We start from the raw sequence: 25935 nt of genomic DNA, 5'->3' as shown, positions 1-25935 counted from the left end.
GTTCTAGGAATCCTGACCTCTGTGAAGAGATGCTGGCGTTTCTGGTCCAACCCAAGCCAGAGAACCATTAAGAAGGGGCCTTCATTCTGGATTCTCCGACTCAACACCGAAGTCCCAGCTGTGATGTACTGTCACCGAAGAGGGACTGGGAAAGGAAAAGCATATATATATAGATATATATAGATATAGATATATATACAGGAAACACCGCGTCCTTGCACTGCTGCTGGGGCTGGCCGTGCAGTTGGCCAGCAGCAACAACCAACATCTGAATGCCTACATTTCCTTTGCAGACAAATTGAAGAATTGGCGGGATTTTTCAGGAAAAAAAAAATATATATGTATAATGACAATAATCTCTCACTCCCCCTTTCAAAGCCCTGCGGAACGACAAAAGCAAGCCAGACCACAATGATTGTAGGAGTTCCATACGACCCTGGTTCTGCACGTTACATCAAGTAGACACGAGCATTCCATTTGTCCTACGGCTTGTCCTGCCCACTCCAATGCAAAGGAAACACTTTTGCAGCAAAGCAAGAGAAGTCGCAGCAGCAAGACATACACCGTCAACCATTTGCTGAGAAAAGAAAGAAAATCCCGCACTTGGAAAGGAGGAGGAACACTGGATTATTATTTTTTGGGTCTTGACACTGGGCTGCAAAATCCACCTTCCTTTCTCCTGACTCCCCTCCCCCTCGACTCACACGTCACGTCTCATTGTCATTTCTGTCTCGGCTCTCCCCTCTCCCTCCCCCACCCTCTGTATCCTGGCCCTGCCAAGGGCCGCTGCAGATGACTCTGGTTTGAAACAAGGAAAAGGAAAGAAAGCAAGAACAGACAACCCAGCCACAGGAAGGAAAGTAGACATTGTATGTTTATGGGTTCTCATTATGAAGGTGCAGCTTGTAGGAGATGTGTATGGATGTGCTTTTAAGTTATGTATATTACATATAACAGGAAACAAATATTAAAATAAACAGTGCTGGTAAGTATGAAGCTGACATTTTAAAATTATAATTATCCGACTGTGATTGGTGTATCCCAAGGTTCTTAGATCTCACTGAACCAACCCAGCCAAGGAGACCTGGACTCTGGCTGTGGGTTGCTCACGGTAGGAGCTGATGGTTCAGCGTAGTAATACAATGTGTGGTATTTGTAACTGGTTGATTGGTGGGGAGGGGTGGGGTCCCCAGACGGAGGGGCAGGGGCTTGGCAAGAAGGAAGAAACAGATGTAGTCCGAGATGCCTCCCCACCCCCCCTCGGGCAGTAGCCACCAGGGCCTGGTCTGTGCTCAGGTGTGGGGTCCAGAGTCAGGATTCTGCTACAGGGGTCCCCTGGCTCAGCCCCCATACATCCCTAGGGGGTTTGCTTCGATTTTCAGTCTTCTCTTTTTTTGGCCACATGTCTTTTCCCTGACCACAATGTGACAGCTGACTCCCCCTTCAAAGAGATGTGACACCCCTGGCCACTGCAGAGGATGGTCGCTTTAACCTGGCTGTCTGGAGAGCCCAGCTCGCTTTTGTCCTCTACCTCTCACGCATTCATTCTCTTCCTCCTGGGCCAAAGCAGCTGTGGTAAGAGACTGAACACAGAGCAGGCCCTGATAGGTCAAACTTCATTTCCAAAGGCTTTACCTGCTCCTGAACAAGCTGAGGATGAAAGGTGGTGTTGCTCAAGAGGCTCCATCTATGTATAAGACTCTGGCTTTGGAAACCTCCCCTTTAGCCAGCATCTGAGCTCTGAGCCTGTACCCTCAGAGTCCCCGAAATTGCCTTCAGACCACAGAAGCCCTTGGAGAATACCCCATCAAACACTGGGGCTTTCCCAGGCTTGCCGGGCCGTGAGCTGCTTCCCTGTGCTCAATGAGCCCCCTTTGGAGGGAATATGTCCCCACTGCACTTTAATTTCTCAGCCCCATCGTACATCCCCAGTCCCACCTCTAAAGTCCTCATTAAATCCGTTCAACAATTTATTAAGTACCTCCTTGTGCCAGGCACTATTCTTGGACAGAAGGAGAGAATGTGGGGGAGGGGAGGGACCTGGAAGTCCTCTGAGCCAGCCTTACATCTTCAGTCATGGCTTGCCCCTCTGAGAGCATTTCCACATTCTCTCCAATTATTGGCCATTGCCCAGGGATACCCCTACACACACCCAGGGCCCAGGCTTACTTATCAGTTACCCCCAATGACATATATGCTTAGTTTGCTAAGCTGGTGCCGACCTGAGACAGGACAAGAAACCAGAACAGTGTTTGCCTCTGGGCAAAAATGGGACAGAGCAGGTAGTGAAAGCCCTGTACTTAGGGCTCAGATGGCAGCTTCAGCCACATCCACCACCACCACCCCTGCCCCCTGAGCAAAACTGGTGGCCGGCTCCAACTCCCCCCGAGTGCCACAGCTTATTGCCATGCACCAGGTTCTTTTTACAATCTTGGTGGAGAAGCCACAGAACCTCCTTTCCACCCCTCTCAACCTGCGAGCTCCTATTCTTTCTGGGCCAAGAGCTGGGATGGTTCCACCCTTCCCGGGCCACCCGGAATTTGGCTCAGGCACCCCTGTCTCTGCAGGAACCAGGCATCCCGAGAACACTGGCCACACCTCAGAGGGAGAATATTGTTCTAGATTCTACACCTATTTACAGCACCTGCATGTGTGGCTTCAGGGCAGGGATGAAGTGACCAGGTTTAGCTTGTGGGCTGGCCAGGGTTTGCGGAGATCTCCATCCCATGGATGCCATGACCTTCCTTCCATGGAAAGGCAGGCAGTGCCACCAGGGAGGAGGGGAGCTGCAAAGCTGAAATCTAGGGCACTGTTTCCTCCCTATCCTCCTCTTCATAGAGAATATAGATGTTTGTCTTGTCTATCTTCAACCTACTTTTTTTTTTTTTCCTTTTCACATTTCTCATCCTTTCTGTGCTGCCTTTCCACCCAAGAGACCATGTAGCATAGTGGAAAATGTCCTGGAGGGTATCCTGGTTCAGCCCCTAATTCACCATGTGACACTGGACTAGTCCCACCTCCCTCTCCCTCTTTGGGTCTCAGTTTCCCCATTTGTAGAATGAGCAGGATAAACCAGATGCTCTCCAGGGTCTTTTCCCAGTGTGCTGTCCTACAGATCTTCATTTTCTCTTGTTTTGCTTTCTTGGGATCTTTTCCATCTGAAGGTATAGGAAGTGCCAGGACCTGTTTCAGTTTTTGAATCCTGCAAGCACATTCCAAGACTGGCCTGCAATTGCATGAGCAACATCACTCTAAATAATTTTTTTTTTCAAAAGCACCTTACCAACCAACTGCGATGCTGTCCTGTTCCTTTTTACTCACCCCCTACCGCCCCTCTTGTCCCCACGCTCTCCCCCCTCCACCTCAGTGCTCTGTGCTGTATGCGTGTGTTCTCTGTTCTTGTATACTCAATAAAAGTGAAATAAATGTGTTTGATGCTGAACCACAAACTGCCTTGGCATATCCCTCTCTTTCTCTCTCTCTCTGACCTTAGCTACCAGTAAAAGTTGGCATTGTGGGAAGGGCTAAAACTGGTGTGGAGAAATCCCAAACTTGAACACTTTCATTCAACACATATTTGCAGTTTCCAGTGTGGTCCATGGCTTGGGTTAGGCTCTGCAGGCACAGCATCAAGTAAGACAAAGCTCCTGCCCTCCAGGAACTCTCAGGCTGGTAGAGTGCAGGAAACAGATAATACACCAGGCAAGCAATCAGAGACAATTCCAGAGTGATAAACACCAGGAAGGAAATGCACAGAGGAAGGAGATGGTCGCTGAAGAAGACCATTTTAAGTAGGGTGGGGAGTTATGGTCTCCCTGAGGAGGAGCTGAGTGAAAAAGATACAGTAAGGTGAGGACCTTGAGCAAGAATGTTCTAGGTAGAAGGAACAGTAAGCATGTGGGCCCCAGGATACAGAGGGGCTTGGTGCATGGAGAAATAGCCTCCTCTTTCTAAGAGAAGAGCACTTATATTGGGGTCTCTTCCTACAATCCTCTCCATGGGAGCCTGGTGGATAAAGTATACAGCAATCCAGCTTCAGCATTTGCCCACTGCCACATATGTTGCCATATCCTTGTCCATGCCACCCGTCTCATTATTGACTTATGTCTAAACAGACTCTGTAAAAAAAAAATTTATATATATATATATATATATATATATATAATACGATATTCTATAAGTCAAAAACTAGTGTCACATGCCAAAGAAAGGAGGTGTTCATAAAAATAAATGCAAAAATATAAAATTGAAAACCCACAATTCATGTAAAACTTAAACTCACTCCTTGGGCTACTTGAGTGGCATGTACCACACTTTCCTTTTTATTCTACTAAGTGACTCACCCAGGCCACCTTTCTGTCTTGCCCAAAACCTCACAAGTGAGAACCACTGCAAATAATTGGGTGCATTTTCTTCCACCCTTTTTCCAGGTGTATGTATCTCTTAAGAGCTTACGTTACCTGGTCCATATCATTCTAAATACTATTTAAAACTTAAGTTCTGGGGCAGCTCGGGTGGCTCAGTGGTTTAGTGCCGCCTTCAGCCCAGGGCCTAATCCTGGATACCCAGGATCGAGTCCCATGTCAGGCTCCCTGCATGGAACCTGCTTCTTCCTCTGCCTGTGACTCTGCCTCTCTCTCTCTCTCTCTCTCTCTCTCTGTCTCTCATGAATAAATAATAAAATCTTTTTTTAAAAAAAACTTAAATTCTGAATGTTTCCTAGTAATTTTGAATACTAGATGCTATTTTTTTTTCTTTTTAAAGGTGATTCACTAAATGACACAAAATGCTGTACAGTAAGAGCAATCCTTCAAACCTCTCCAGACACCCATCCATTGTCAGAGACAGTTGCTTTCAGGAGCTTTGTGAATCCATCCCTGAAATTTTTCCTCTATGTTTCTTTTAGCTATCTGTCACCCATGGAGTTCTGGTATAGGACACAGTTTGCAAATATTGGTCCCCACTCACCCTGGGTCTGTATATCTACTTCCCAGAAATACAGAGTCAGCCTCTGTGTTGCTTGGGAATGATCTGGTGTTGATTTATCTAGATCAGTGGTTCTCAAATGGGGAAGGAGGATGATTTTGCCCTCCCCCCACCCAGGGAACAGTTAGCAATGTCTAAAGACATTTTTGGTTGTCACAACTGAGGGGCACCACTGGCATTTAATGGGGAGAGGCTGCTAAACATCCTACAATCACAGGATAGCTCCCACAACGAATCTGGTCTGATTTGTCAGTAGTACCAGAGTTGAAAAACCTGATCTGGGTGGACATGTGACCCATAAAGTGAGATTCCAGGATCATCTATAGCTTCCATGCCCATAATTCAGTGCCTTTGGAGTCTCTGAGAAGATGGTGAGCCCAGCTAGAATGGGGAGCTCTGAGACCAGACCACAGAGCTCAGTGCCCAACACTGATAATAAAGAGGGTGGGGGAGGGATCTGAGCTTTTTGGACAAGAAATGGAACTGACATGACAGACTGAGATTGACATGCATGACTGTGACGGATGGAGGCCATCTCCGGTTAATTCTGCAGCAGCTTATTGTGATTAACCATGACTGCAGGCCCCAGTCTATTCTGCAACCTACTAAGAGGTAAGTTCTGACTGAGACACATTGGTGTGTCTGGCTGTCACTGAGGAAGTGTGACAGACAAGCTAAGAAGCAGGAGCACGGAGCCAAGAAGAGCCAGTCAGACCTTGGTTTGCATCCTAGCTCTGCCGCTCTCCAGCTGTGTAACCTCTCTGAGCTTCAGTTTTCTCTTCTATAAATTGGGAATACTAATCCCTATTTACTAGGGTTAGTGTGAGTCTTAGAAGTTACATATGAATGGCCTGCCCTATGGATTTTGGACTTACCTATCCAGTCCTCACAATCATATAAGCCAATTCTTTGGAATAAAACTCTCAATATATATTTCCTTATTGTTTCTGCTTCTTTGCTTGAACCCTGACTGGTACAGCCACAAGCACAGAGCAAGGACCCCAAATAGCAGCCGTTTATTAAATATTGTTAATTAAACTTATGATGTATGCGCACATCCAGCTGATCCTTTGTGTCTGGTTTCCTGCTAGGTGCCAGGGAAACAACGGAGAATAAGACAGGCATGTTCTCTCCCTCCAGCCACGGCCTGAGGACCCTGGATGATTATGGTTGGGGGGGTGGGGGACCCACATGGTGGCCACCGTTGCTGAAGACTGCTTCTTCTCTGCCCCGCATACTGGGTTTCTGACAATCTTCTCTCGGACTGAGTGTGGTTTGGAAGCTGCAATTGGGTGATACGGGGCCAGTAGTGACACTCAGGTAGAAACTGGCGGACCTGGACCATGATTGAGCATCTTGACTGTGGCTACCAGGCAGCCATGATCTTGACCCCGGCTTCAGGGACCGCGACTGATGGAGACCAAAGGACCAGGGCTGGTGGATGTGTTTCTGGAGCAGGATATGCCCAGTTGGGTGAAAGTTGTTATCCATGGTTCAGGAGTTCACACGTGTAACTTAAAAAGTAGCAAAAGGCAACATGGCGGGGGGGGGGGGGGGGGGGGGAGGGGGGGGGGACTTCCAGGCGCGGACCGTTCCTCCCGAGACCAGAGTTCCGCCGGGCCGCTTTCCCGGTCGCCCCTTTCCGAGCCAAAGCACGAGGACTTCCGGTGCGTAGCCGCGGCGCGGGAGAGCCGGGTAGAGCCCGAAGCTGGTGAGTGCGGCCTCCGGGCCTGTTTGACCGTCCATGTTTTCGCCGTCTGTGTGGCCAGGCCAAGCCACCCTTTTCCCGGCTCGGGATCATGGAGTGCCCTGAAGTGGGGCGCCTCGCCCGGACGCCCGCGCCCCGCCCTGTGGGCCGGTGGTGGGACCCCGGTGGCTCCGCAGGCCTTTTCCCCTGAGAAACCGTCACCAGAGACCCCGTCGCCAGTACTTCGTGGGGCACCCGGGGTAACCCAGCGTTTTTTCCTCACTTGAGAACTTGCGGGCCCGGAGACTCCTTGGCGGCGCCCAATATGGTTCTGTCCGACTGTAATTTCGGGTAACATGTTTTGCCGGAACCGACCCCCTTTGTCTCATCCACAAAGCGGATATCACGTTTTTATTGAATAAATGCTCGTCAAGCATCTAGTATGTGCTAGCGCCGCAGAAAGACCCAACTCCCACGGAGGTGACAGCCCTCTATTAAACGTATGCAAAATTGCAGCCTGGTGCCTGAAACGGAAAGGTACCAGGTGCCCGGAGAGTGCCTCCCAGGATACCTGACCTAACCCCGGGTCGGGCAGGCTTTGCTGAGGAAGTGACTGTGGAGCTAAGGTTAGAAAAATGATCTGAGGACGAGGGGAGGGAAGGGTTTTCTATTCAGGGAGCCTCCTGCTTGAGGGTTTGAAAGAGGCCAGCGTGGCTGGAACAGCGAGCTCCCCGGGGGTGGGGTGGGGGTGGGGGATGTGCAAGGTAAGAAACCTCGGAAGAAGTTGGGAGGGGCCGGGCAGCCTTGGCCGTGCAGGTCTTGCAGGTCGTGGTAAGAATTCTGGTTTTTCAGGAGCCAGAAGAGAAGCCGTTCACATGGCATTAAGTGTGGGGGGTGACATGCCTAGGTTGGCACTTTGAAAAGTTCATTCACTCTGGCTGTTGGATGGGGAGCAGATTGGAGGGGTGACACTTTGGGTGAGGGATAGGTGACTTGGAGTAAGGGGGTGGTGGCAAGAAGCAGATGGATGTGACTTTTTGCATTACAGGGCATTTTTCTCTGTGCCAGGCCCTGTGCCAGCTGTTGAAGATACAATGAAGAGAATTGTGGCTGGTGGGATTGAAGTAAAGGAATGTCATTATCAAGGAGGGAACACACAGATCCCACAAGGGAAAATGACCAGTTGATGAACAGTTATTCTAAATGCAACAGTTCTTCCTTTAGCAAGTATTTATTAAGTGCCTTCTGAATTCAGGGTTGGGAATAAGAAGATGATGATGCAAATTATTTAGAGCAGTGGCTTTCAGGCTTTTTTTGACTGCAGCCTACGGTAAATACATTTTATCTCATAACCAAGTATCCATACGAACCCACAAAACTTCAGAAGACAGTTATCTTTATTATTCATCATGCGCTTTTTAAAAAATTCTTTTCAGGGATCCCTGGGTGGCGCAGCGGTTTGGCACCTGCGTTTGGCCCAGGGCGCGATCCTGGAGACCCGAGATGGAATCCCACATCAGGCTCCCAGTGCATGGAGCCTGCTTCTCCCTCTCCCTATGTCTCTGCCTCTCTCTCTTTCTCTCTCTGTGACTATCATAAATAAATACAAATTAAAAAAAAATTTTTAAAAATTCTTTTCATTAAAAAATTAATGCTGGTTGAGACTCTCTAAATTGATTTCTTAACCCATTAATGAGTTTCGACTTGCAGTCGGAGGGGAAAAATAAAACAACTGATTTATTTAGAGTGAGAGTCATTTGTTGTTTGGCGTTAAGATGATAAAATACACCCTTAACATTTTTGGAAACAGGCTGGTCTTCCTTTTGTCACTGTTTTTGTTTTGCTTGCTTAACATAAAAAGAGTAAGAAAAATTAAACAGTAGCTGGTTCTTCTGTTTGTGAAATTTGGGGGTCTTCTTTGTACCTCCGGCTGGGTTGGAAGTGCCTAGAGGCAGCAGTGACTGTCCTACTCCGTGGAGGTTTCACAGATCGTTGTTTCAGGCAGAGATCTGGCACAGCTCGGGTGTGCCAGACCCTCCACAGGGATTATTTGTTGAATTGAATAGGTAAGCGTCTTGGGACCAGAAGGTTAGATAATTGTTTGGATTAAATTAGTTCGTGTTGGAACCATCCTATAAATACCACCTAGGCAGTGTCTGCCTGCCTACACGTTTTATCAGTATGTCCCTGTGGATAGTTCAGAGATGGGTAAAATAAGTGTTCTTGCTCTTTCTCTTCTAAATACTGATCCTAGGCCAGCCATGCCACCTGAATCCATTCTGGGCAAGGAGTCCAGAGTTGCCATGACTTTGGGCCTTTTGGGAAATTGTTTCACTCCCTGGGTTTCCTTTTTATGTGTAAAAGGAGAAGAGGTTTGTGGTTGAAAAGTTCACCACTTCCCAGACATTTTGTAAATTTTAGATGCTGAGCACCCACTTTCCACCTTCTGTCCATGTCTGGAGGCTTTTGGGAAACTGGGTATATGCTGAATTTAATCATCCTTCTCAACTCCTTGGGACTCTTCAGTGATACGGTTTAGACAGAGTTATAGTGTGAGACAGCCTAGGCACAGTTGTAGTTTTGACTAGCCCACCCAGGCTTTCCCCACTTTCCTCCTCTGTTGTAAGAGAGAGATCTGAGAGCAGATCCTGAGTGGACAGTGTGAAGAACACTGACCTGGAGGACAGGGTACCCAGGTTCTAATTTGTGTGACCTTGTGTGACTTTGAGCCTGTCACTTCTCCTCTATGTCTTTCCAGCTGTGCAATGAGTGTTCTTTCTTGGTAAACCAGAACACAAAATCTTCTCTGAGTCTTATTTTCCTCATCAGTAAAATCGATACAGTATTGTGAGGATTAAGGGAGATAATTATGTCAAGGATCTGATTCAATCTGGCACATGTAGAATCCTCAGCAAATGAAGCATCTTTCCTGAAGTTCCAATTAACTCTGATTTCTTTCTTTTTCAGTTGTTTTGGAAGACAGGAGGGGTTCTCTTTTTGGTCACCAAGCACTGGTCCCATGGCTGCCATGCAGATGGATCCTGAGCTTGCCAAGCGCCTCTTCTTTGAAGGGGCCACTGTGGTCATCCTGAATATGCCCAAGGGGACAGAGTTTGGCATTGACTACAACTCATGGGAGGTGGGGCCCAAGTTCCGGGGCGTGAAGATGATCCCACCAGGCATCCACTTCCTCCACTATAGTTCTGTGGACAAGGCAAATCCCAGGGAGGTGGGGCCTCGTATGGGCTTCTTCCTTAGTCTACAGCAGCGGGGGCTGATCGTCCTGCGCTGGAATGCAGTCCGAGAAGAGGTGGACCTGTCCCCAGCCCCAGAGGCTGAGGTGGAGGCCATGAGGGCCAACCTCCAGGAGCTGGACCAGTTCCTGGGACCTTACCCATATGCCACACTCAAAAAGTGGATCTCACTCACCAGCTTTATCAGTGAGGCCACAATGGAGAAGCTGCAGCCTGAGAGCCGCCAGATCTGTGCCTTCTCAGAGGTGCTTCCTGTGCTCTCCATGAAGCACACCAAGGACCGGGTGGAGCAGAATCTACCTCGCTGTGGCACTGAGTGCAAAAGCTACCAGGAGGGCCTAGCCCGGCTGCCAGAGATGAAGCCCAGAGCTGGGACAGAGATCCGCTTCTCAGAGCTGCCCACACAGATGTTCCCGGCAGGTGCCACACCAGCAGAGATAACCAGGCACAGCATGGACCTAAGCTACGCCCTGGAAACTATGCTTAGCAAGCAGTTCCCCAGCAGCCCCCAGGATGTGCTTGGTGAGGAGGAACGAGATTCTTTGGGAGTGGGCCAAGGGATGGGTGTATAGTAGAGAGTACACCTTAGGGAATCTAGTCCAGTGTTTCCTAAATTTGGCTAAGAAGCAATCATGCCCAGTCCTACTGGAGATTAATTCAAGAGATCTGGAGTGGGGCCCCAGCAGTATCTGTCTCTCTAAATAATAACCTAGCACCATAGGTGAACCTGATGCAGCCCATCCTTTGTTTGGCAACCATGATATGGCCCAGCCCATTTTACAGATTGAGTTTCACAGAGGGAAAGGATATGGTCAACTATGTGGTCAAAGTGAGACCAGAGCCCAGGGCTTCCCAACCTCCCATCTGCCTCCTTAGTTTGCTCCTGATTCAAAGTGTTGGTCTCTGGCTTAGACCAGGATAGTGATTTATTTTAAAAAATTATTACTGTTTTTATTGTTACTTGTCTCCCTTATTGCAAAAATAATATATGGTCATCATAGAAATAAAACAAAAATTCACTCCCAATTCCCACCACCTAGAAATAACCATTTTTTACATTTGGCTGTATTTATTTTTCATCTTGTATCCATGTGCAATGCTTCATTGTGGTTTCTTCTCTGTATTTCTATGTGTTTCCCTTTAGTCCCCTGTTGATGGACCTTTAAGATGTCCCTATTTTCCCTGTTGTGTCATCTAATGAACATCCTTGTATGTACTTATACATACATTAAGAGTTGAAATTGTTGAATCAGTGCATGTGTGTTGCCAGGGTGAGGCGGTAGCCCGTCACCTCTGAAATGGCAATTTAGCAAAGGCTTCTTCCAACCGGATAGTTGGAGAATGATATTTCAGTGTATATTTCTTTGATTACTAGTGACAGCAAATATTCATTACATCTTTAACAGCTATTTATATTTTTTCTTACACAAATTTTCCAGGTATTTGCATATTTTTCTGTTGAAAGATCAGTGAGAAATTTGAATATAGGGCCCTTTATATCATTGACTCTGATAAAAGGGCACATTTTAATGGGTGCATCTTCATGCATTATACTGTATTATCATTTAATAAGTAACACTTGAAATTCTGACTTAAAAATGAACAGAAATCCTGTTTTCTAATTCTTAAACATTTTAGTTCTTCAAAGTAATCTGGTGAAAGGTCTGTTGCAGGGATAACTTTGTATCTTCCTGACAGCTCTTTGAAATTATTTCTGATCTCCTAACTTAATTTTAGAGTGGGCCAGAAATGCATGAATTTAAGTAAATGCCCTAAATTCAGAGACTAAGCTCATATTTTCACAAACTAACCAGGTAAAGTAAAGCCCCCAGTAGAAGCAAATCATTAACCTCTATCATACAAAGAAAATTTGACAATATCTTGAAAATGTCAGTCAAACGTCAAACATCCAGTATATCTGGATCAGGCAGCTAGACAAACTTAGTTGCACAAGCCTAGGAATAGAGAACTAGTTGTTCATGTCTCTGAAGGTGACAGAGATCAAACACCATGCATTTAAAGAGCACTTAGTGTTGAGTGCATCTGTTCTCCTTATGGCCCATGTATAGGTATGATAGATACAGAAGCCCTCCTTAAATTTGAAGCCAGAGAGAATGTCTCTGATCCACAATAGTGTATCTTGGCAACCAGAGACCCAGTTGCTTTCCCAAGGACAGTGGCTTCTGGATCATTGGGTCTCTGTTTCAGACAGGCATCTGGTGGAAATGTGGGAATAATAATAAGTAATGAATGTTTCTTTGTGCCAGGCATTATTCTAAATACTTTATGTGAAATATATTGATTCATTTAATCTTATCCATGGGCCTCAAATAAGAAAATAGAGGTATAAACAGATTGAATAACTTGCCCAAGGTCATACATCTCTGAAGAGTAGAGCCGATATTTGAACTCAGGTAGTTTGGTTTCAGAGGTCATGCTATTAGCCACCAAGCTATTCATAGAGGTTAAATCACAGAGCCTTGTGGTTAAACAAATGCAAATGATTTTGGCTGGCCGGCTAAGCCTGGAACAAGTACTCAAATTTTCCTCTTCTGGGAGGCTCTTCTCTTGCCCAATAGGAATTCTGTTTTATCTTTCCATTGTTCTTATTACCAAGCATTAGATGTGTGACCTTGGGTAAGATCCTTGACCTCATCTGTAAAATGAGAAAAATACCTTTCCTGAACACCTTGTGGATTTGGGCTAAGGATTACATGGTGTAGTGTAGCATTTCCCTGGCCCTGGAACAGAGACCATCTGGATCAGAATCACCCAGGAAGCTTTTTAGAGCTACAGATACTAAGAGGCTCCATCATCTGTCCTCAACCAGGATCTCTGTGGGTGAGGCTTGGGCAGCTTTATCTTTAACAAGCTCTCCTAGTAATTCTGATAGGCAGCCAAGTTTAGGATCCACCTGGCATAATATTCATGGACACATTTTTTAAACTTTTGAAGTGCCAGGCAAATACTAGGTATATCTCTTCTTTTGCAGTCTGATTTTATAAAACCACAGTTTAGTTTTTTGTGGCTTGAGTTTATAGCTGTTCAACAAAATTTTACTGAGCTTGTGCTCAATGGAAAACCCCACCTAGCAGGGGGTGTTCTGCAGGAGTGTCAGGATAAAAGGCCACCACCCATTACTGAGGTCCAGTAGAATCGGTGGTCTTGTAGAGTCAGCTGGCACTGTGCTCTCTCATGATCATTCTCGTCTCTGCACCTTTCAGGTGAACTCCAGTTTGCCTTTGTGTGCTTCCTCCTGGGGAATGTGTATGAGGCATTTGAGCACTGGAAGCGTCTCCTGAATCTCCTGTGCCGGTCAGAAGAAGCCATGATGAAGCACCACACCCTCTACATCAACCTCATCTCCATCCTGTACCACCAGCTTGGCGAGATCCCTGCCGACTTCTTTGTGGACATTGTCTCCCAGGATAACTTCCTCACCAGCACCTTACAGGTGAGCAGTCTTTTGGCTAACACCCATGTGGATCAAAATTAAGACAAGGATGTGTGAAAGCACCTTCAGGAGGGTTACTTTCACTTTTTTGTTTCAGTTTCCTGACCTCACTGTGTTTCCTGGTTCACTCTCCTCAGTTGTAAGTTTCTTGATGCCAAAGACCCTCTCTCTATACCACTGTCTCCCTGCCTTGCTCTGAGAGTGCCACGCAGTGGGGTCCTTGGCATTTGAATAACTTCCTCCTCTATGAGTTATTCAGCTCAAAACACTTTTTTTTTTTCTTTCTCCCTGTAACCATAAGTTGGTATAACCCAGTAGGACAGAGTGTTGAAGCTTGTTATTTCCAGGGAAACATCTGCAGCTCCTTAGATCTCATTTAAGCATTAAAGTAACTTTGATTTCCTGTTCAAACAAAACGTGCCAGTTTCTGCAGAGATTCTCTGACAGAAAAAGTGAAATTTGCTTTTAACTTGGCAATTAAATTTTCATTATGAGTGGTAATTAGGGAAGAAGCTTCAAACAACTTACAATCTTCATCCTGTGCTATTTCCTCCCTTTGCAAATAGATTAGCTTCCTTTATGTTCTTGGGACAGCCTCTGTCACTCACGTTTTGTAACTTTCTCAAGTGTCGAAAAGGCAAAAGCTGCAAGCTGTCACTTTCCATACTTTGTGTTCCATGAGCTGCTTTTTTCTCCCTGTGTGTGAGACTACTATGAGGCCTGCTCCTTCAAAGGTGGCTGTTCACTGACCTACCACTCACACCTGGGCTGAGAGAAGGAACAAACACATCCAGTAAATGCCTATGGAGTAGCAGGCATTATATTTACCATGCTACTTGGGTTCCCTCATTTAATCTCCCTGGAATCCTTCAAGGCAAGGGAGGATGATTTCCTATTTACAAATGAGAACATTGGGACTCAGGAAGGTTAAGTCATTTATGTAAGGTCACACAGCTGATAAGTGGCAGAGTCAGGATTTGAACTCAGGCTTGTGTTTATGCTCCTATGTACTGAATATAATATAGATTCCCCCAGTAAAGATTCTTGATTGACATCAATGGAGACATCACCAAGGGCTTATGTCTCAGAGGTATGGAACACTTTTCTACAAACAATATACTGTTGGAAGAATCCCTGTAAGTAGGCAGCTGACTTAAAACTCTGGCAGTTGGAGACCATGGGAACCAGTTGTTTGAGCCAGGAGTGTTCCACTTCAGAAGAGTTATAAAATTGCTCTTTTATTGTTTCTTGACATAACAGAGAAATTAAATCCCTTTATCTTTCCTCTGAAGGAGGAAATCCTGCCCTCTGTCCCCCATCAAGTTCCTGGGTTACATGAGCTAGTAACAGATGAGGGATGGAGGGGTCAGTAGCTTGCTAACTAGCCTCTGGCAGCAGCCCGTGGAAATGATGTGCTCCCCTTATGATGTGTGTTAATACTGTCATACAGATATAGGAGGGCCATACTGTGTCATTGGCTGTCCTGACCATTTTTTTTTTTTTTAATATTTTTTATTTATTTATTCATAGAGACAGACAGAGAGGCAGAGACACAGGCAGAGGGAGAAGCAGGCATCATACAGACAGCCTGACATGGGATTTGATCCAGGGTCTCCAGGATCACGCCCCGGGCTGCAGGCGGCACTAAACCGCTGCGCCACTGGGGCTGCCCTGTCCTGACCATTGTTAACAGAGCTGACCGACAGCTGAGCTCTGATTGTTGATGCTGTTGCCAGCAGTGATTTCTGAAGCTGAGAGGGCCCAGCTGGATCACTGAATGCCCAGGTAGGGTGTACAGACTGACAGTTGGAAGAATTCTGTCTTTGGACTTTTCACCAAGAAAATTTGATGTCATTATTTGGAAAAATCCAGGACACGTGCCTTTATTTTTTTAAAGATTTTATTTATTCATTCATGATAGACAGAGAGAGAGAGAGGCAGAGACACAGGCAGAGGGAGAAGCAGGCTCCCTCCCGGGACTCCAAGATCACGCCCTGGACCAAAGGCAGGTGCCAGACTACTGAGCCACCCAGGGATCCCCGGACACGTGCCTTTAAAAAAAATATATCAGCATATATTTTTGAGCAATCTATCTTTATATACAACATTCTCCTGAAAGTGTTGAGGGATCCATATGTTGGTCAGGGTTCCTGCCCTCCGAGAGATTTATTCATTGATTTACCAGGGATTTGCTGACCATCTTACTAGATTCAAGGGCCTGTTGTAGGACTGGAAATATGGCTGTGAACAAGATAGAACCCCTGATTTGCAACTTATATGTTGGTAGGAAAGTAAACAAATGGATTTACCAGGTCACTCCAGACAGCATTGTTGAGAAGATGATCTGCTCTGATACCGTTTACCTGACACAGGCCCTGAGACCTTCTTAGTCCCAGCTAGACTGCATCTGTTTGTCAGCTCCTGTGCCCACCCATGGCGGTCCACCTGTCTCCATGCTGCCACCTGAATTGCTCTGAAATGCAGATCTGATACTATTTTTCTGTATACTTCCTCATCACCTAGAAAGTTAAAAGCCCAAACATAGATCATAAGGCCCATTCTGATCTGGTTCCTGATCTGTCCTCCAACTTCTATCTCTCCTTATTTTCCCCTGTCAATTCTAGTAGTAGTGTTCTCCTTACAAAGTTCCCAGACATGCTATGCTATTTCAAGCCCCCCCTTTTTTTTTAATTTTTATTTATTTATTTTAGAGAGATTGAAAGCACAAGCAGGGGTGGGGGCAGAGGAAGAGAGCAGATCTCAAGCAAACTCTGCACAAAGCGCAGAGCCCTACTCAGGGCTCCATCCCACAACCCTGAGACCATGACCTGAGACAAAACCAAGAATTGGATGCTTCTCTAACCTGCTGAGCCAACCAGACACATACGACCACCACCCCTTTTAAATCATGGTAAAAATTAGCACATAACATGAGCCCTATTCTCTTAACATATTTTTAAGTGTACAGTACTGGTAACTATAAGCACAGCAGTTCTCTAGAACTTTTTCATTTGGCACGACTGAAACTTTATGCCAGTTTCATTCCTTCTTAACTGAACATGATTTTTGTTCTGCCTGGTGTGAACTTGTTCATTCTACAAGATGCCCTTAAGGTATCCCTCTCTCGGAAGCCATTCCCGATCTCTCTCCTTTCCATACTATTAGCCTACTTTGGACTTGTCACTATTATATTACACAGTCTCTGCCTGCTGAAATGTCTACATTGTCTGCCTCCTTCCCCACTAAGCCATGAACTTTTACCCAGAGCCTGTTTTGTTGTTCATCTGGTTATTTTCAACACCTAGTTGATCCTAGCATTTCTCTCACGTTGTATTATTGGGTGTTTTTAGATGACTAGAGTACATAATTTCTGTGGTAGTGTAGATAGATGCCCCTAATATGACAGGTGTAAATGCTGCAGTCTGATCAAAGGACATTATAAGCACCAAAAAGGAATTGGTTAATTCAGACTCGGGTTGCAATTTGAGAAGATAGAGGATCATGAGTGACTGTGAAGGAGGCGTTTAAGCAAGTGCTAGAACGATGACAGATTTCAACAGGCACAATGTAGAAAAGGATATTACAAAAAAAATGTTTTTTTTTTTAATGGAGAGTTAACGTTGGTACCATCTTGGCAGTGAGAATCCAGTCCCCCCACCCCACACGGAGGCACTCACTCAGGGTGTGTGTGAGTGAATGAATCAGCCCATAAAAGCCTTCCTCAGCCAGCCGCCTGCTCTGCCCCCAGGTAGTCAAGTAAGTGGAACTGGCTTTCTTACTTAGGAGCTTAAATGGCTACTACCCATGGAGAGGGACTGGTGTGTTTGTATGTGTAAGCACTTAAAGGCTGCCACATTAGCTAGTATAAAATTAGCCATGTAATGGCCTCTGCCATTAGAGGCCCTTTTGAATAGATGTCACTGGTTTTTATAAATCCCATGGATTTAGCTTGAATAAAAATTATTTGTTTTACAAAAATAGATACAGTTTTTTCTTTTATTAAAAGCAACTTGAGTCACCATAATTTGTTTAAAACCAATGAAAGGATAATCTGAATTTAATAGTATGTTAGAAAGTGAGTTCTGTACAAAATAAGGATTCTCGTTGCTGATTGCATAGCATTTAGGCCTATAGTCACGTAACCTATTTTTAAAAATACTTTTAGTCACAATAGGCCATCTATGCTTTCCAGCTTCATTTCTTGCCAATATTCTAAATGCCAATGTCCCATCTTTACCTCTTGATGGAAGGGTTTTTAGCATAACACCTGCCATAATCAGTTTCACCTACCTACTCACACATTTTCTGCCATCAGCTATCTTCTTTACATAGTTATCGTGTACATTATCTCATTTAGCCCTCACTATAGTGCTTAGAGTTACATATATAATCTCACTTTACAGTGAGGAAACAGGATCAGAGAGGTCACGTGATTTTGCCCAAGATCACCAGAACTAGTGGATGGCAAGGTTGAGTTGATTCTGAAGTCTGTGGTGGGCTCCAATTTATTATTCCCAGATGAAACATCCCAAATTCTTTAAATTGACCTCAGAAGACATGATTCCTGCTGCTTGTTACTCTCCTGGTAATCATTGTGAAATTATAGTTTTGTTTAACACCACTTTCTTCTGCAAGTGGAAATAGAATGTTCTACCTCTGGCTAGTTTCATTCTAAGTTGTATAATCATTTGGGAATTGAAAAAATTAGGAAATTTCATCTTTTTTGTCCAAAAAATAGGATGAGATAGTGACTCAGCTACCTACCTTGATATTTTGAATTTCTCAAGGTGACCTGGCTGAACTCAATTTATTTAACTTGGGTTTAAAAGAAGGCTTTCACGTTTCTGATTAAAGTAATTTACAATCTTAAAGTATACAGACTTAATGATAGAAATATTAATACTTTTTTCTATATTTAAAGAAAAATACCCAAGGGGTATGCTTTTAGTTGTAGGGTTTTGTTTTTTTTAAATTTATTTATTTGACAGAAACATAAGCAGGGAGAGTGGCAGGGAGAGGGAGAAGCAGGCTTCCTGCTGAGCAAGGAGCCTGATGCAGGGCTAGCCCCATTCCAGGACCATGGGATCATGACCTGAGTCGAAGGCAGATGCTTAACCACCTGAGACAACCAGGCGCCCCATATGCTTTTAGTTTTAGAGAAATACAGTTGTTTATGAAATGTTGATGTCTTCTTTCAAAAGTATTTTTAAAATATCCAGGATTAATCTTCTGATATTAAGATGATTGATTTCTCAGTGATATTAAGAAGTGTTTACTTGATTTCACTTTAATAAGTAAAATAAATAGATCATTACCAAATTTTCTGAAGAAGCCATAAAATTAATCTAAAAACAAGAGAATTGGGGCACGTGGGTGGCTCAGTGGTTGAGCATCTGCCTTTGGCTCAGGTCATGATCCCCGGGTCCTGGGATTGAGTCCCACATTGGACTCCCCACAGGGAGCCTGATTCTCCCTCTGCCTATGTCTATGCCTCTCTTTCTGTGTCTCTCATGAATAAATAAATAAAATCTTAACAAAAACAACAAAAAGAATCAAAGTAAATTACTGCTTGAAAACTAGGTAATGTCTATATATCTCCTTTTCTGAATTATGGGTTTTTAAAATGTCAAGTTTGTGGACTGTAGGGACAAAAATAGATCACTGGATGCCAGAGGCTTGGGTAAGGGGAGCTTTTGACCACTAAGCAGCAGCACAAGGGAATTTCTTGGAGTGATGAGACTGTTCAGCATCCTGATTGTGATGGTATGTGAGCCTCAGAGTCATAAAACTGAATATCAAAAGAAAACTAATATCTGTCTTAATTATATCATATAATGTTTGCATGGGTGTTCACATTTGTCCAGAAGAATCGAGCACATAAAATGGGTGAGTTTAGTTGTATGTAAGTTATACCTCAATAAAGTTGCTTTTTTAATAAAAGTCAACCTGGACTATGCTGTGGGTCCTGGAGGCCCACAGAGGGGACAGTTCCAGAAGCACGTAGTCTCCAAGCCCCCTGGCTCTCCACAGGACAGTGCTGAAAATATGATGAATATATTAAATCTGTGTTGAGACAAAAAGAAGGTCTTGGTAGGGACAAAGGGTTTAGATTTCCCTACTTGGACCTGCTCTTGCTTAACATTTATTACTTGCTCAGCCTTTATCACCATTCTCATCTGCACAGTGGGAATAGTAATTTCCTGTCCTCTTACCTCCCAGGTTTATAGTACCCAGACTTGTAGTAAAGATTAAATCGACAAGTTCTTTAAAAAGGACAAAGCACTTTTTAAATTAGAAGCCCTATTTTTCAGACAGAAGGTTTCTGTTATACCTGCTCTGGTTGATTTTACTTCCAGGCATTGTTTGAGGGTGTGGGAAGGATGAGTGATGAGTATGAGCCCAGCCTGTTTAGACCTGTTACTCCTGGCCATTGCCAAATGCAGGGCAGTCCCTGCATCTCATCTCATTCATATCTGTTCAGTGAGCTTCCTGTGGGGCCTAACTCTATGCCAGGCTCTGGGCGATATGCTATGTGGGACATGTTGATAAAAAAGGACTCATTCTCTACTCTTGAGGAGCACAGATCACTGTGATACAAGCACAGTGTAAGAAATGCCATGAGGGAAGTTCAGGCCCGGTGCTAGGGGACCAAAGGCTGAAACTTTTCAGCCTGGGCTTTTGTAAGAGGCCTGTCTTAAAGAAGTGGCTTGTGAGCTGGTGGTATGCAAGGGGCCACCTCCTCTCCAGGATGAGACCTTTCTTTTGTTCAGCACCATCACATAATTATTGAGGAATTATTTGGTCCCAAGGACTTGTGCAAAAGTGAACCAAAAATGGATTTTCATAGAGTTTATGGTCTTCTTCATTCTTTTGCTCAGTAAACACCTAAAGGGTCCTTTATGCCAGACTCTGTGCCAGGAGTGTAATATATAGTAGGAGAAAGAGTCACTGGTTTGGAGTTGCTCCTTGTCTCTTGGGAGAGCTCAACAGTAAATGGACTGTTACCTAACTGAGATTGAGGCTATGTTTGTGGTAACCTTGGGCGCTGGAGGAGCATAAAGGAACACCTGTTCCATCCTTGGTCTGGGAAAACATCCTAAAGGAGCTGATGTCTCAGCTGAACACGAATCACTAGTAGAAATTAGTAGGTTAAGAAGGTGAAAGCAGGGATAGAAGGGTGTTCTAAGCAGAGGAAAAAGCATGTGTGTAGAGGCACAGAGAGACCGTAGAGCTTGTTTGGCAGCTGCTCATCATGGCTGGAGAGGCAGGGCTCTGTAGAGAGGGATACAATTTACTGTGTAAGGAGGGGAACAGGAAGAGGCTTTTACAGTTTACAGATTCAGCCAGCAGGCTCCCCAGGACCTTGGGACAGACTCTGGGGTATGCAGGGCCTCTGAAATTAATGCTGTTTGAAACAAGGTTTCTCTGCTTCTGGTATGGGGCCCCTCCCCAGAGTTCAGCTGGGCTCCACATTCACACTCCAGGGCAAGCTCCATTAGCTGCGTACAGACATGCAGCCGGCTTCCCTGCTGCCCTCTTGCCACCGAGCTCACACAACCCCTCTAATTAGTTATTGATCTGCTGTTTTGTTGTGGCTGTGCTTCCCGCTCCTGTATTTAGTCGATTCCCAAGTTGATGAAACCAAATTCTGTAACCCCCACTTCTCACTTATGTCTGTGCTACCACCCCAACAAAATGACTCCAAACAAAGACCACTGAAATGAGCTTCACTCCTGCTAACAGACAGTGGAGAAGCAAGTACCCCTGGAATCAGCTGTAGAGTACACCTGTTAACTTTGTTGGGTGAGGGCCCCTAGAGCCCAGATTCCTTCCATGGTGATCTGCAGGCAAGCTACAGCAGGAGACTGATTTGGAACAAAGTTTCCCCCACCCTGTGCCTTGTGTCTGTGGGGTGGTCTGGGGGAAACTACTACTTCCTTTCCTTCTAGTTTTCATCCAGTCATTTAACTCCTCTTTGCCTACATTTCCATAAAGTAGGTATTCTGGAGTGTCTCCCCAGAGCATTGTGGGGATCTGTGGGGATACTCTGAAACTTTTTTGAATTTGAAAACAGTAAAACAGTATGAGAAGGAATAATGAGTTTGCTCATTGGTGATTGGGATCCAGGAAAATCTGGAATGGAGTGTCAGATGTAGAGAAAATTAGCCTCTGCCCCCTGCCCATGTTTATGTCAGATGAAACTGAATTAAAAAGAACACCAAAACAAGGGATTAATATTCAGAATATACAAAGAACTACAATAACAACAACAAACCTGACTAAAAATGGGCAAAAGACTTAGACATTTTGGGATCCCTGGGTGGCGCAGCAGTTTAGTGCCTGCCTTTGGCCAGGGGCGTGATTCTGGAGACCCGGGATCAAGTCCCACGTCGGGCTCCCGGTGCATGGAGCCTGTTTCTCCCTCTGCCTGTGTCTCTGCCTCTCTTTCTCTCTCTCTCTGTGACTATCATAAATTAAAAAAAAAAAAAAAAAAAAAAAAAAGACTTAGACATTTCTCCAGAGAAGACATAGAAATGGCCAGTGCATCTACATGAAAAGATGTTCAGCATCACTTATCATTAGGGAAATGCAGATCAAAACCACAATGAGATAGCAGTTCACACCCGTTAGGATGGCTATTATTAAAAAATAATAATAATAACAAAAACCAGATCTTGCCCTTGTTGATGAAAGGTTTCCAGGGGCTGGGGGGAGGGGGAAATGCAAAGTTAGGGTGGGTACAAAGGGAAAGTATCAGTTGGGAAGGATAGACAAATTCTGAAGATGGATGATGGTAATGGCTGCATAGCAGTGTGAATTTATTTAACACCACTGAATTGTACCTTTAAAAATGGTTAAAATGGTAGGTTTTGTGTTATGTACATGTTACCACAATTTTATTTTTTTTTTTAGAGAGAGTGAGGGAGGGACAGAGGGAGAGGGAAAGAGAATCCTAAGCAGGCTCCATGTCCAACACGGAGCCTGACGCAGAGCTCGATCTCACAACCCGAGATCGCAACCTGAGCTAAAATCAAGAGTTGGACGTTTAACCGCCACTCAGGTGCCCGTTACCACAATTTTAAAAGAACATCAAAGACAACTTTCAAAGGGAATAGAAACCTCTGACTGGTAAGCCTGTGGCCCATGTAGATTAGAGCAGCAGTTCAGCCCCGTTGGCCTAGGGCCTGGGACTTGATGGGATGCAGAGCTTATAAGCCCTCCAAAACTGTTTTGGTACCAGCTGGTGTGTAGTTATTGCCCAGGTGCCCAGGAGAGCTCCCCAGGGGACTGGACCAGGGTGATGGCCCCATTGGCCTTACTCTCAATGGGGCATCTCTGCCTAAGAGTAATTTTCCATTCTAGTCCTGCCCCAGCCACTCAGCTGGGTTTGGACCTTCTTTCTCGGTTTGGGGGGAGCACAGCAGGTGTCTTGGGCCTGTGCCAGCAGCAGCTGATCTACCCGCCCCAGAGAGCTGAACACCATGAGGAAATTTCCACAGCTTTCTTGGCCCCCTCTGTGTTCTCAGGAGTGACTTATCCTCTGTTCTCTGTAGGTTTTCTTTTCCTCCGCCTGCAGTGTTGCCGTGGATGCCACCCTGAGGCAGAAAGCTGAAAAGTTCCAAGCTCACCTGACCAAGAAGTTTCGGTGGGACTTTGAGGCAGAGCCAGAGGACTGCGCCCCAGTGGTGGTGGAGCTCCCTGAAGGTGTACAGACTGGCTAACTGGGAATACTGCCAGCCAGGGGAGGCCCCTTCCCACACGGCTATAGTCCTGGCCTCTCCATTCATGCCTTCCTTCTGGGACCTGCAGGGCAGTGGCCCTACCAGATTCTGCAAAGATGGAGCCAGAATTCCCTCTTTCACCAATAAATAAGTTTCTTCAGTGCCAGAGAGGCAATATGCCTCCCAAAGGCACATTCATAAGTTCCAATCAGCCTGGCCGTGAAGCTGATCTGACCAAATTCCACATGGGCTCTTAGAGAAGCTCTCGGGAGAGACCTGCCTCAGCAGCACCCTGCTTCCTTCCCAGGGAAAAAAATGTGAGTCAGTAGCCCTAGAAAACTGATTGCTTGCTTAATCCATAGGATGGTTAGAAAACAAGAAACCCTGGACTACACAGGTTTGGTGTATCGGTTGATGACTTAAAAGTTAAACAGGGTGCTAGGGAGATGGACTAGAATTTTTGCCTGTCCCTTGTTAAATGGGAACACATCACAGAACATGGCGGATATGTGACCACTCAGGAGCTCCAGACTGGGGAGAGGGGGACCCAGAAGACAGTTGGGTTGAGTCTGACAAGTGTTCAGCTTTTGCTTTCTCTGTCTAAGTCCCTTCCTCCTGACCAGAGTGGATAGTTGTCCAAGACTTGTGGCTCCTGACCTCAGGGGCCTGCTGATGCCATGTCCCTCCCATCTGTTCCATTCTGAGGTCTCAGACCCAGAAGTGGGACTGCGCACCCCTTCTATATGGCCCCATTCCTCACCAGAGCCACCGTGACTGGAGATTCAACAACAAAGAGAGAGGTTCTTACTCTAGATAGGTTTCTTTGGCCCCATTGAAGCTCTGTGTCTTTATTCAGAGCTCAGGAGATGACCTGGCCAACCTAGATCTTTCCAGTCCTGCTGTAGAGCTGTCAGCCACAGAAGTAATGATGCTTCCCTTCCCTTGCAGTCCCGAGGGTGTGCCCATCACACACAGGTCCTGCCACCCTGACCACAAACTGTTGTACTATGATCAGAGTCACTGTACCATTCTTTTCCAGGGCCACGGCTAACACCAGTTTTCTGAATGAGAATCCATGCTGGTTAAGACTTTCGGTTCTACTTGTTTCCTTGGAGATATTTTTCCAAGAGCATAATGTACATTAAAGTCTTTGAATTGAGACTAAATCCCTTTGTGTGAGTCTCTTGCAGTTTATTTGCCTACTCCTCAGCTGCCAGGCCACTGTCCACAGACCCACTTCTCCCTGCTGAGCGCCAGGAGACCCTGCCCAACATCTTTGGTCTCGAGGCAAGCAGCCAGCGTTGCCTGCTGTTACCAGTGGAGCCTCTGAGATAGGTGTACCTGAAGGAGGGACTGAGGCCGTGTAGCCCTATAATAACCAGAAGTTAGGCCTTGTGTGAATGTACTGTTCTCTTCCTCTCGAAGCCCACTCATCACAGCTACCTGGGGAGCTTATCACAGGTGCATATTCCAAAGGAATGAGTTCCTGGTCCATGCTATGACATGGATGAACCCCTGAAAACATAGTGCTGAATGGACGGAGCCAGATACAGACCCTGTGTTATGTGAGTGCATTCCTGTGGGTTGTCCAGAATGGACAAATCCAGAAAGGGAAATTAGTAGTTGCCAGAGACTGGGAGAGTGGGGGATGGGGTCGACTGCCAACGGCTACGGGCTTGCTTTCTGAGGTGATGGAAAGGCCCTGGAATTCGTGGTGATGAGATCGTACAACCTTATGAATATACTAAAAACCACTGAAAGTGTGCACTTAAAATGGTGAATTTTATGCTATATTAAATTATATTTCAGTAATCATGTTTTAAAGTGTATTCCCAAGTCCCACCCCACAGGGATTCAGAGGCAATGAATCTGAATATGGCCTGGGTCCTGAGACCTACTCAGTTTTGAGTAACTACCCAGAAGTGACAGCACTGCGATTTAGTGCCGAGATCTCCACTGGGACAGAATTTGTCTCCCATTGGCATTGTTGGGACAGCACCTAGCAGTGGGGTCATGTGACTTCTTTTTCAAACTGTTGGTCTTCTGTCTATATAATGTAGACCTGCTATCCCCAACATCCACACAAACAGGAGTGAAGAAAAAGTAACTACTATTTACTAAGTGCTCTGTTCTGTTACTTCTCTTAATCCTCACAAAAATTCGAGGTAAGTGCTATTCTTCTTACCATTTTACTGATAAGAAAATGGGCTCGGAGAACTTCAGTCATTCTGCCCCGGTCCCACAGCTGGAAAGGATTGAGGACAAGAGTCAAGCCCAAGCCCCATGGTACCTGCTGCATTCACCACTGTGACGCACTCTCCCTGCCCTTGCATGACCCCAACAGCCTTCCCCCCTCCCTGCTTCCCAGATGGAGCCTGGGTCCTGTCACCAGACAGCTGTGTGACTTAGCATAAGCCACTTCCATTCTTCAGGCCTCAGTCTACTACATATAAGAGAGTTTGCTTGGATTTGGGGTTTCTGATGTATATATTCTTCATGCTCCCTCGTGTATTTAAAAGTGGACCATTGTATGATTTTAAATGTTTTCAAAAGGGAAACTACATTTGCACTGGACGTGACTGGGCTGACGAAAAACCAATAGGTCTCTTGTTTGGGGCTGGAGTGACATCGACACTGTCTTTTGCATATCCCAGCTGGCAGGCCTCTATGTGTCTTTGATGAATAAAAAATGTGAAAACAAATTAATTATTACTACTTGGAGTATTTCTGGAAGGCAGAACCCTTGCACATGGAGAACCAGTGGCCTTGCTGACCTATAAGCTCCTTCCAGTTCTAACACATCTAAAAGGGAAGCTATTGGCAGGACCTGGC

General features: G+C 45.5%; 2 protein-coding genes across 53 annotated transcripts in view; both read left to right on the top strand.

The window, feature by feature from the left end:
- The window catches only part of EPB41L1 (erythrocyte membrane protein band 4.1 like 1), a 143669-nt gene extending 140220 nt beyond the window's left edge, over positions 1 to 3449 (top strand). For all 50 annotated transcript variants that reach the window (XM_072735945.1, XM_072735933.1, XM_072735954.1 and 47 more), the window contains one exon: positions 8 to 3449. In XM_072735945.1, the coding sequence (XP_072592046.1) occupies positions 8 to 16 (9 nt within the window). In that variant the 3' untranslated portion in view covers positions 17 to 3449. The remainder of the gene's footprint in view (positions 1 to 7) is intronic.
- A 2918-nt stretch (positions 3450 to 6367) lies between these two features.
- On the top strand, positions 6368 to 24269 carry AAR2 (AAR2 splicing factor). 3 transcript variants are annotated; one of them, XM_072735932.1, is made up of 5 exons: positions 6645 to 7299; positions 7742 to 8003; positions 9641 to 10449; positions 13152 to 13381; positions 22936 to 24269. In XM_072735932.1, exons 3-5 carry the CDS (start codon positions 9693 to 9695, stop codon positions 23101 to 23103), a joined length of 1155 nt encoding a protein of 384 aa, XP_072592033.1. In that variant the 5' UTR covers positions 6645 to 7299; positions 7742 to 8003; positions 9641 to 9692; the 3' UTR covers positions 23104 to 24269. The 3 variants fall into 3 exon arrangements, with proteins under 3 accessions (XP_025865548.1, XP_025865547.1, XP_072592033.1); XM_026009763.2 differs by lacking the exon at positions 7742 to 8003 and having other exon boundaries at positions 6368 to 6697; XM_026009762.2 differs by lacking the exon at positions 7742 to 8003 and having other exon boundaries at positions 6636 to 7299.
- Positions 24270 to 25935: the final 1666 nt, after the last annotated feature.

This window comes from Vulpes vulpes, chromosome 14, assembly GCF_048418805.1.
Source record: "Vulpes vulpes isolate BD-2025 chromosome 14, VulVul3, whole genome shotgun sequence".
NCBI classification, from domain to species: domain Eukaryota; kingdom Metazoa; phylum Chordata; class Mammalia; order Carnivora; family Canidae; genus Vulpes; species Vulpes vulpes.
Note: the sequence above shows the minus strand (reverse complement) of the source record. Positions and strands in the feature narration are given on the sequence as shown.

Coding starts and splice junctions, on each gene's coding strand:
- AAR2 (XM_026009763.2), top strand. CDS start 9,693: ATGGCTGCCATGCAGATGGATCCTGAGCTTGCCAAGCGCCTCTTCTTT. Junction 10,450..13,151: donor CAGCCCCCAGGATGTGCTTG/GTGAGGAGGAAC, acceptor TGCACCTTTCAG/GTGAACTCCAGTTTGCCTTT. Junction 13,382..22,935: donor TCCTCACCAGCACCTTACAG/GTGAGCAGTCTT, acceptor TGTTCTCTGTAG/GTTTTCTTTTCCTCCGCCTG.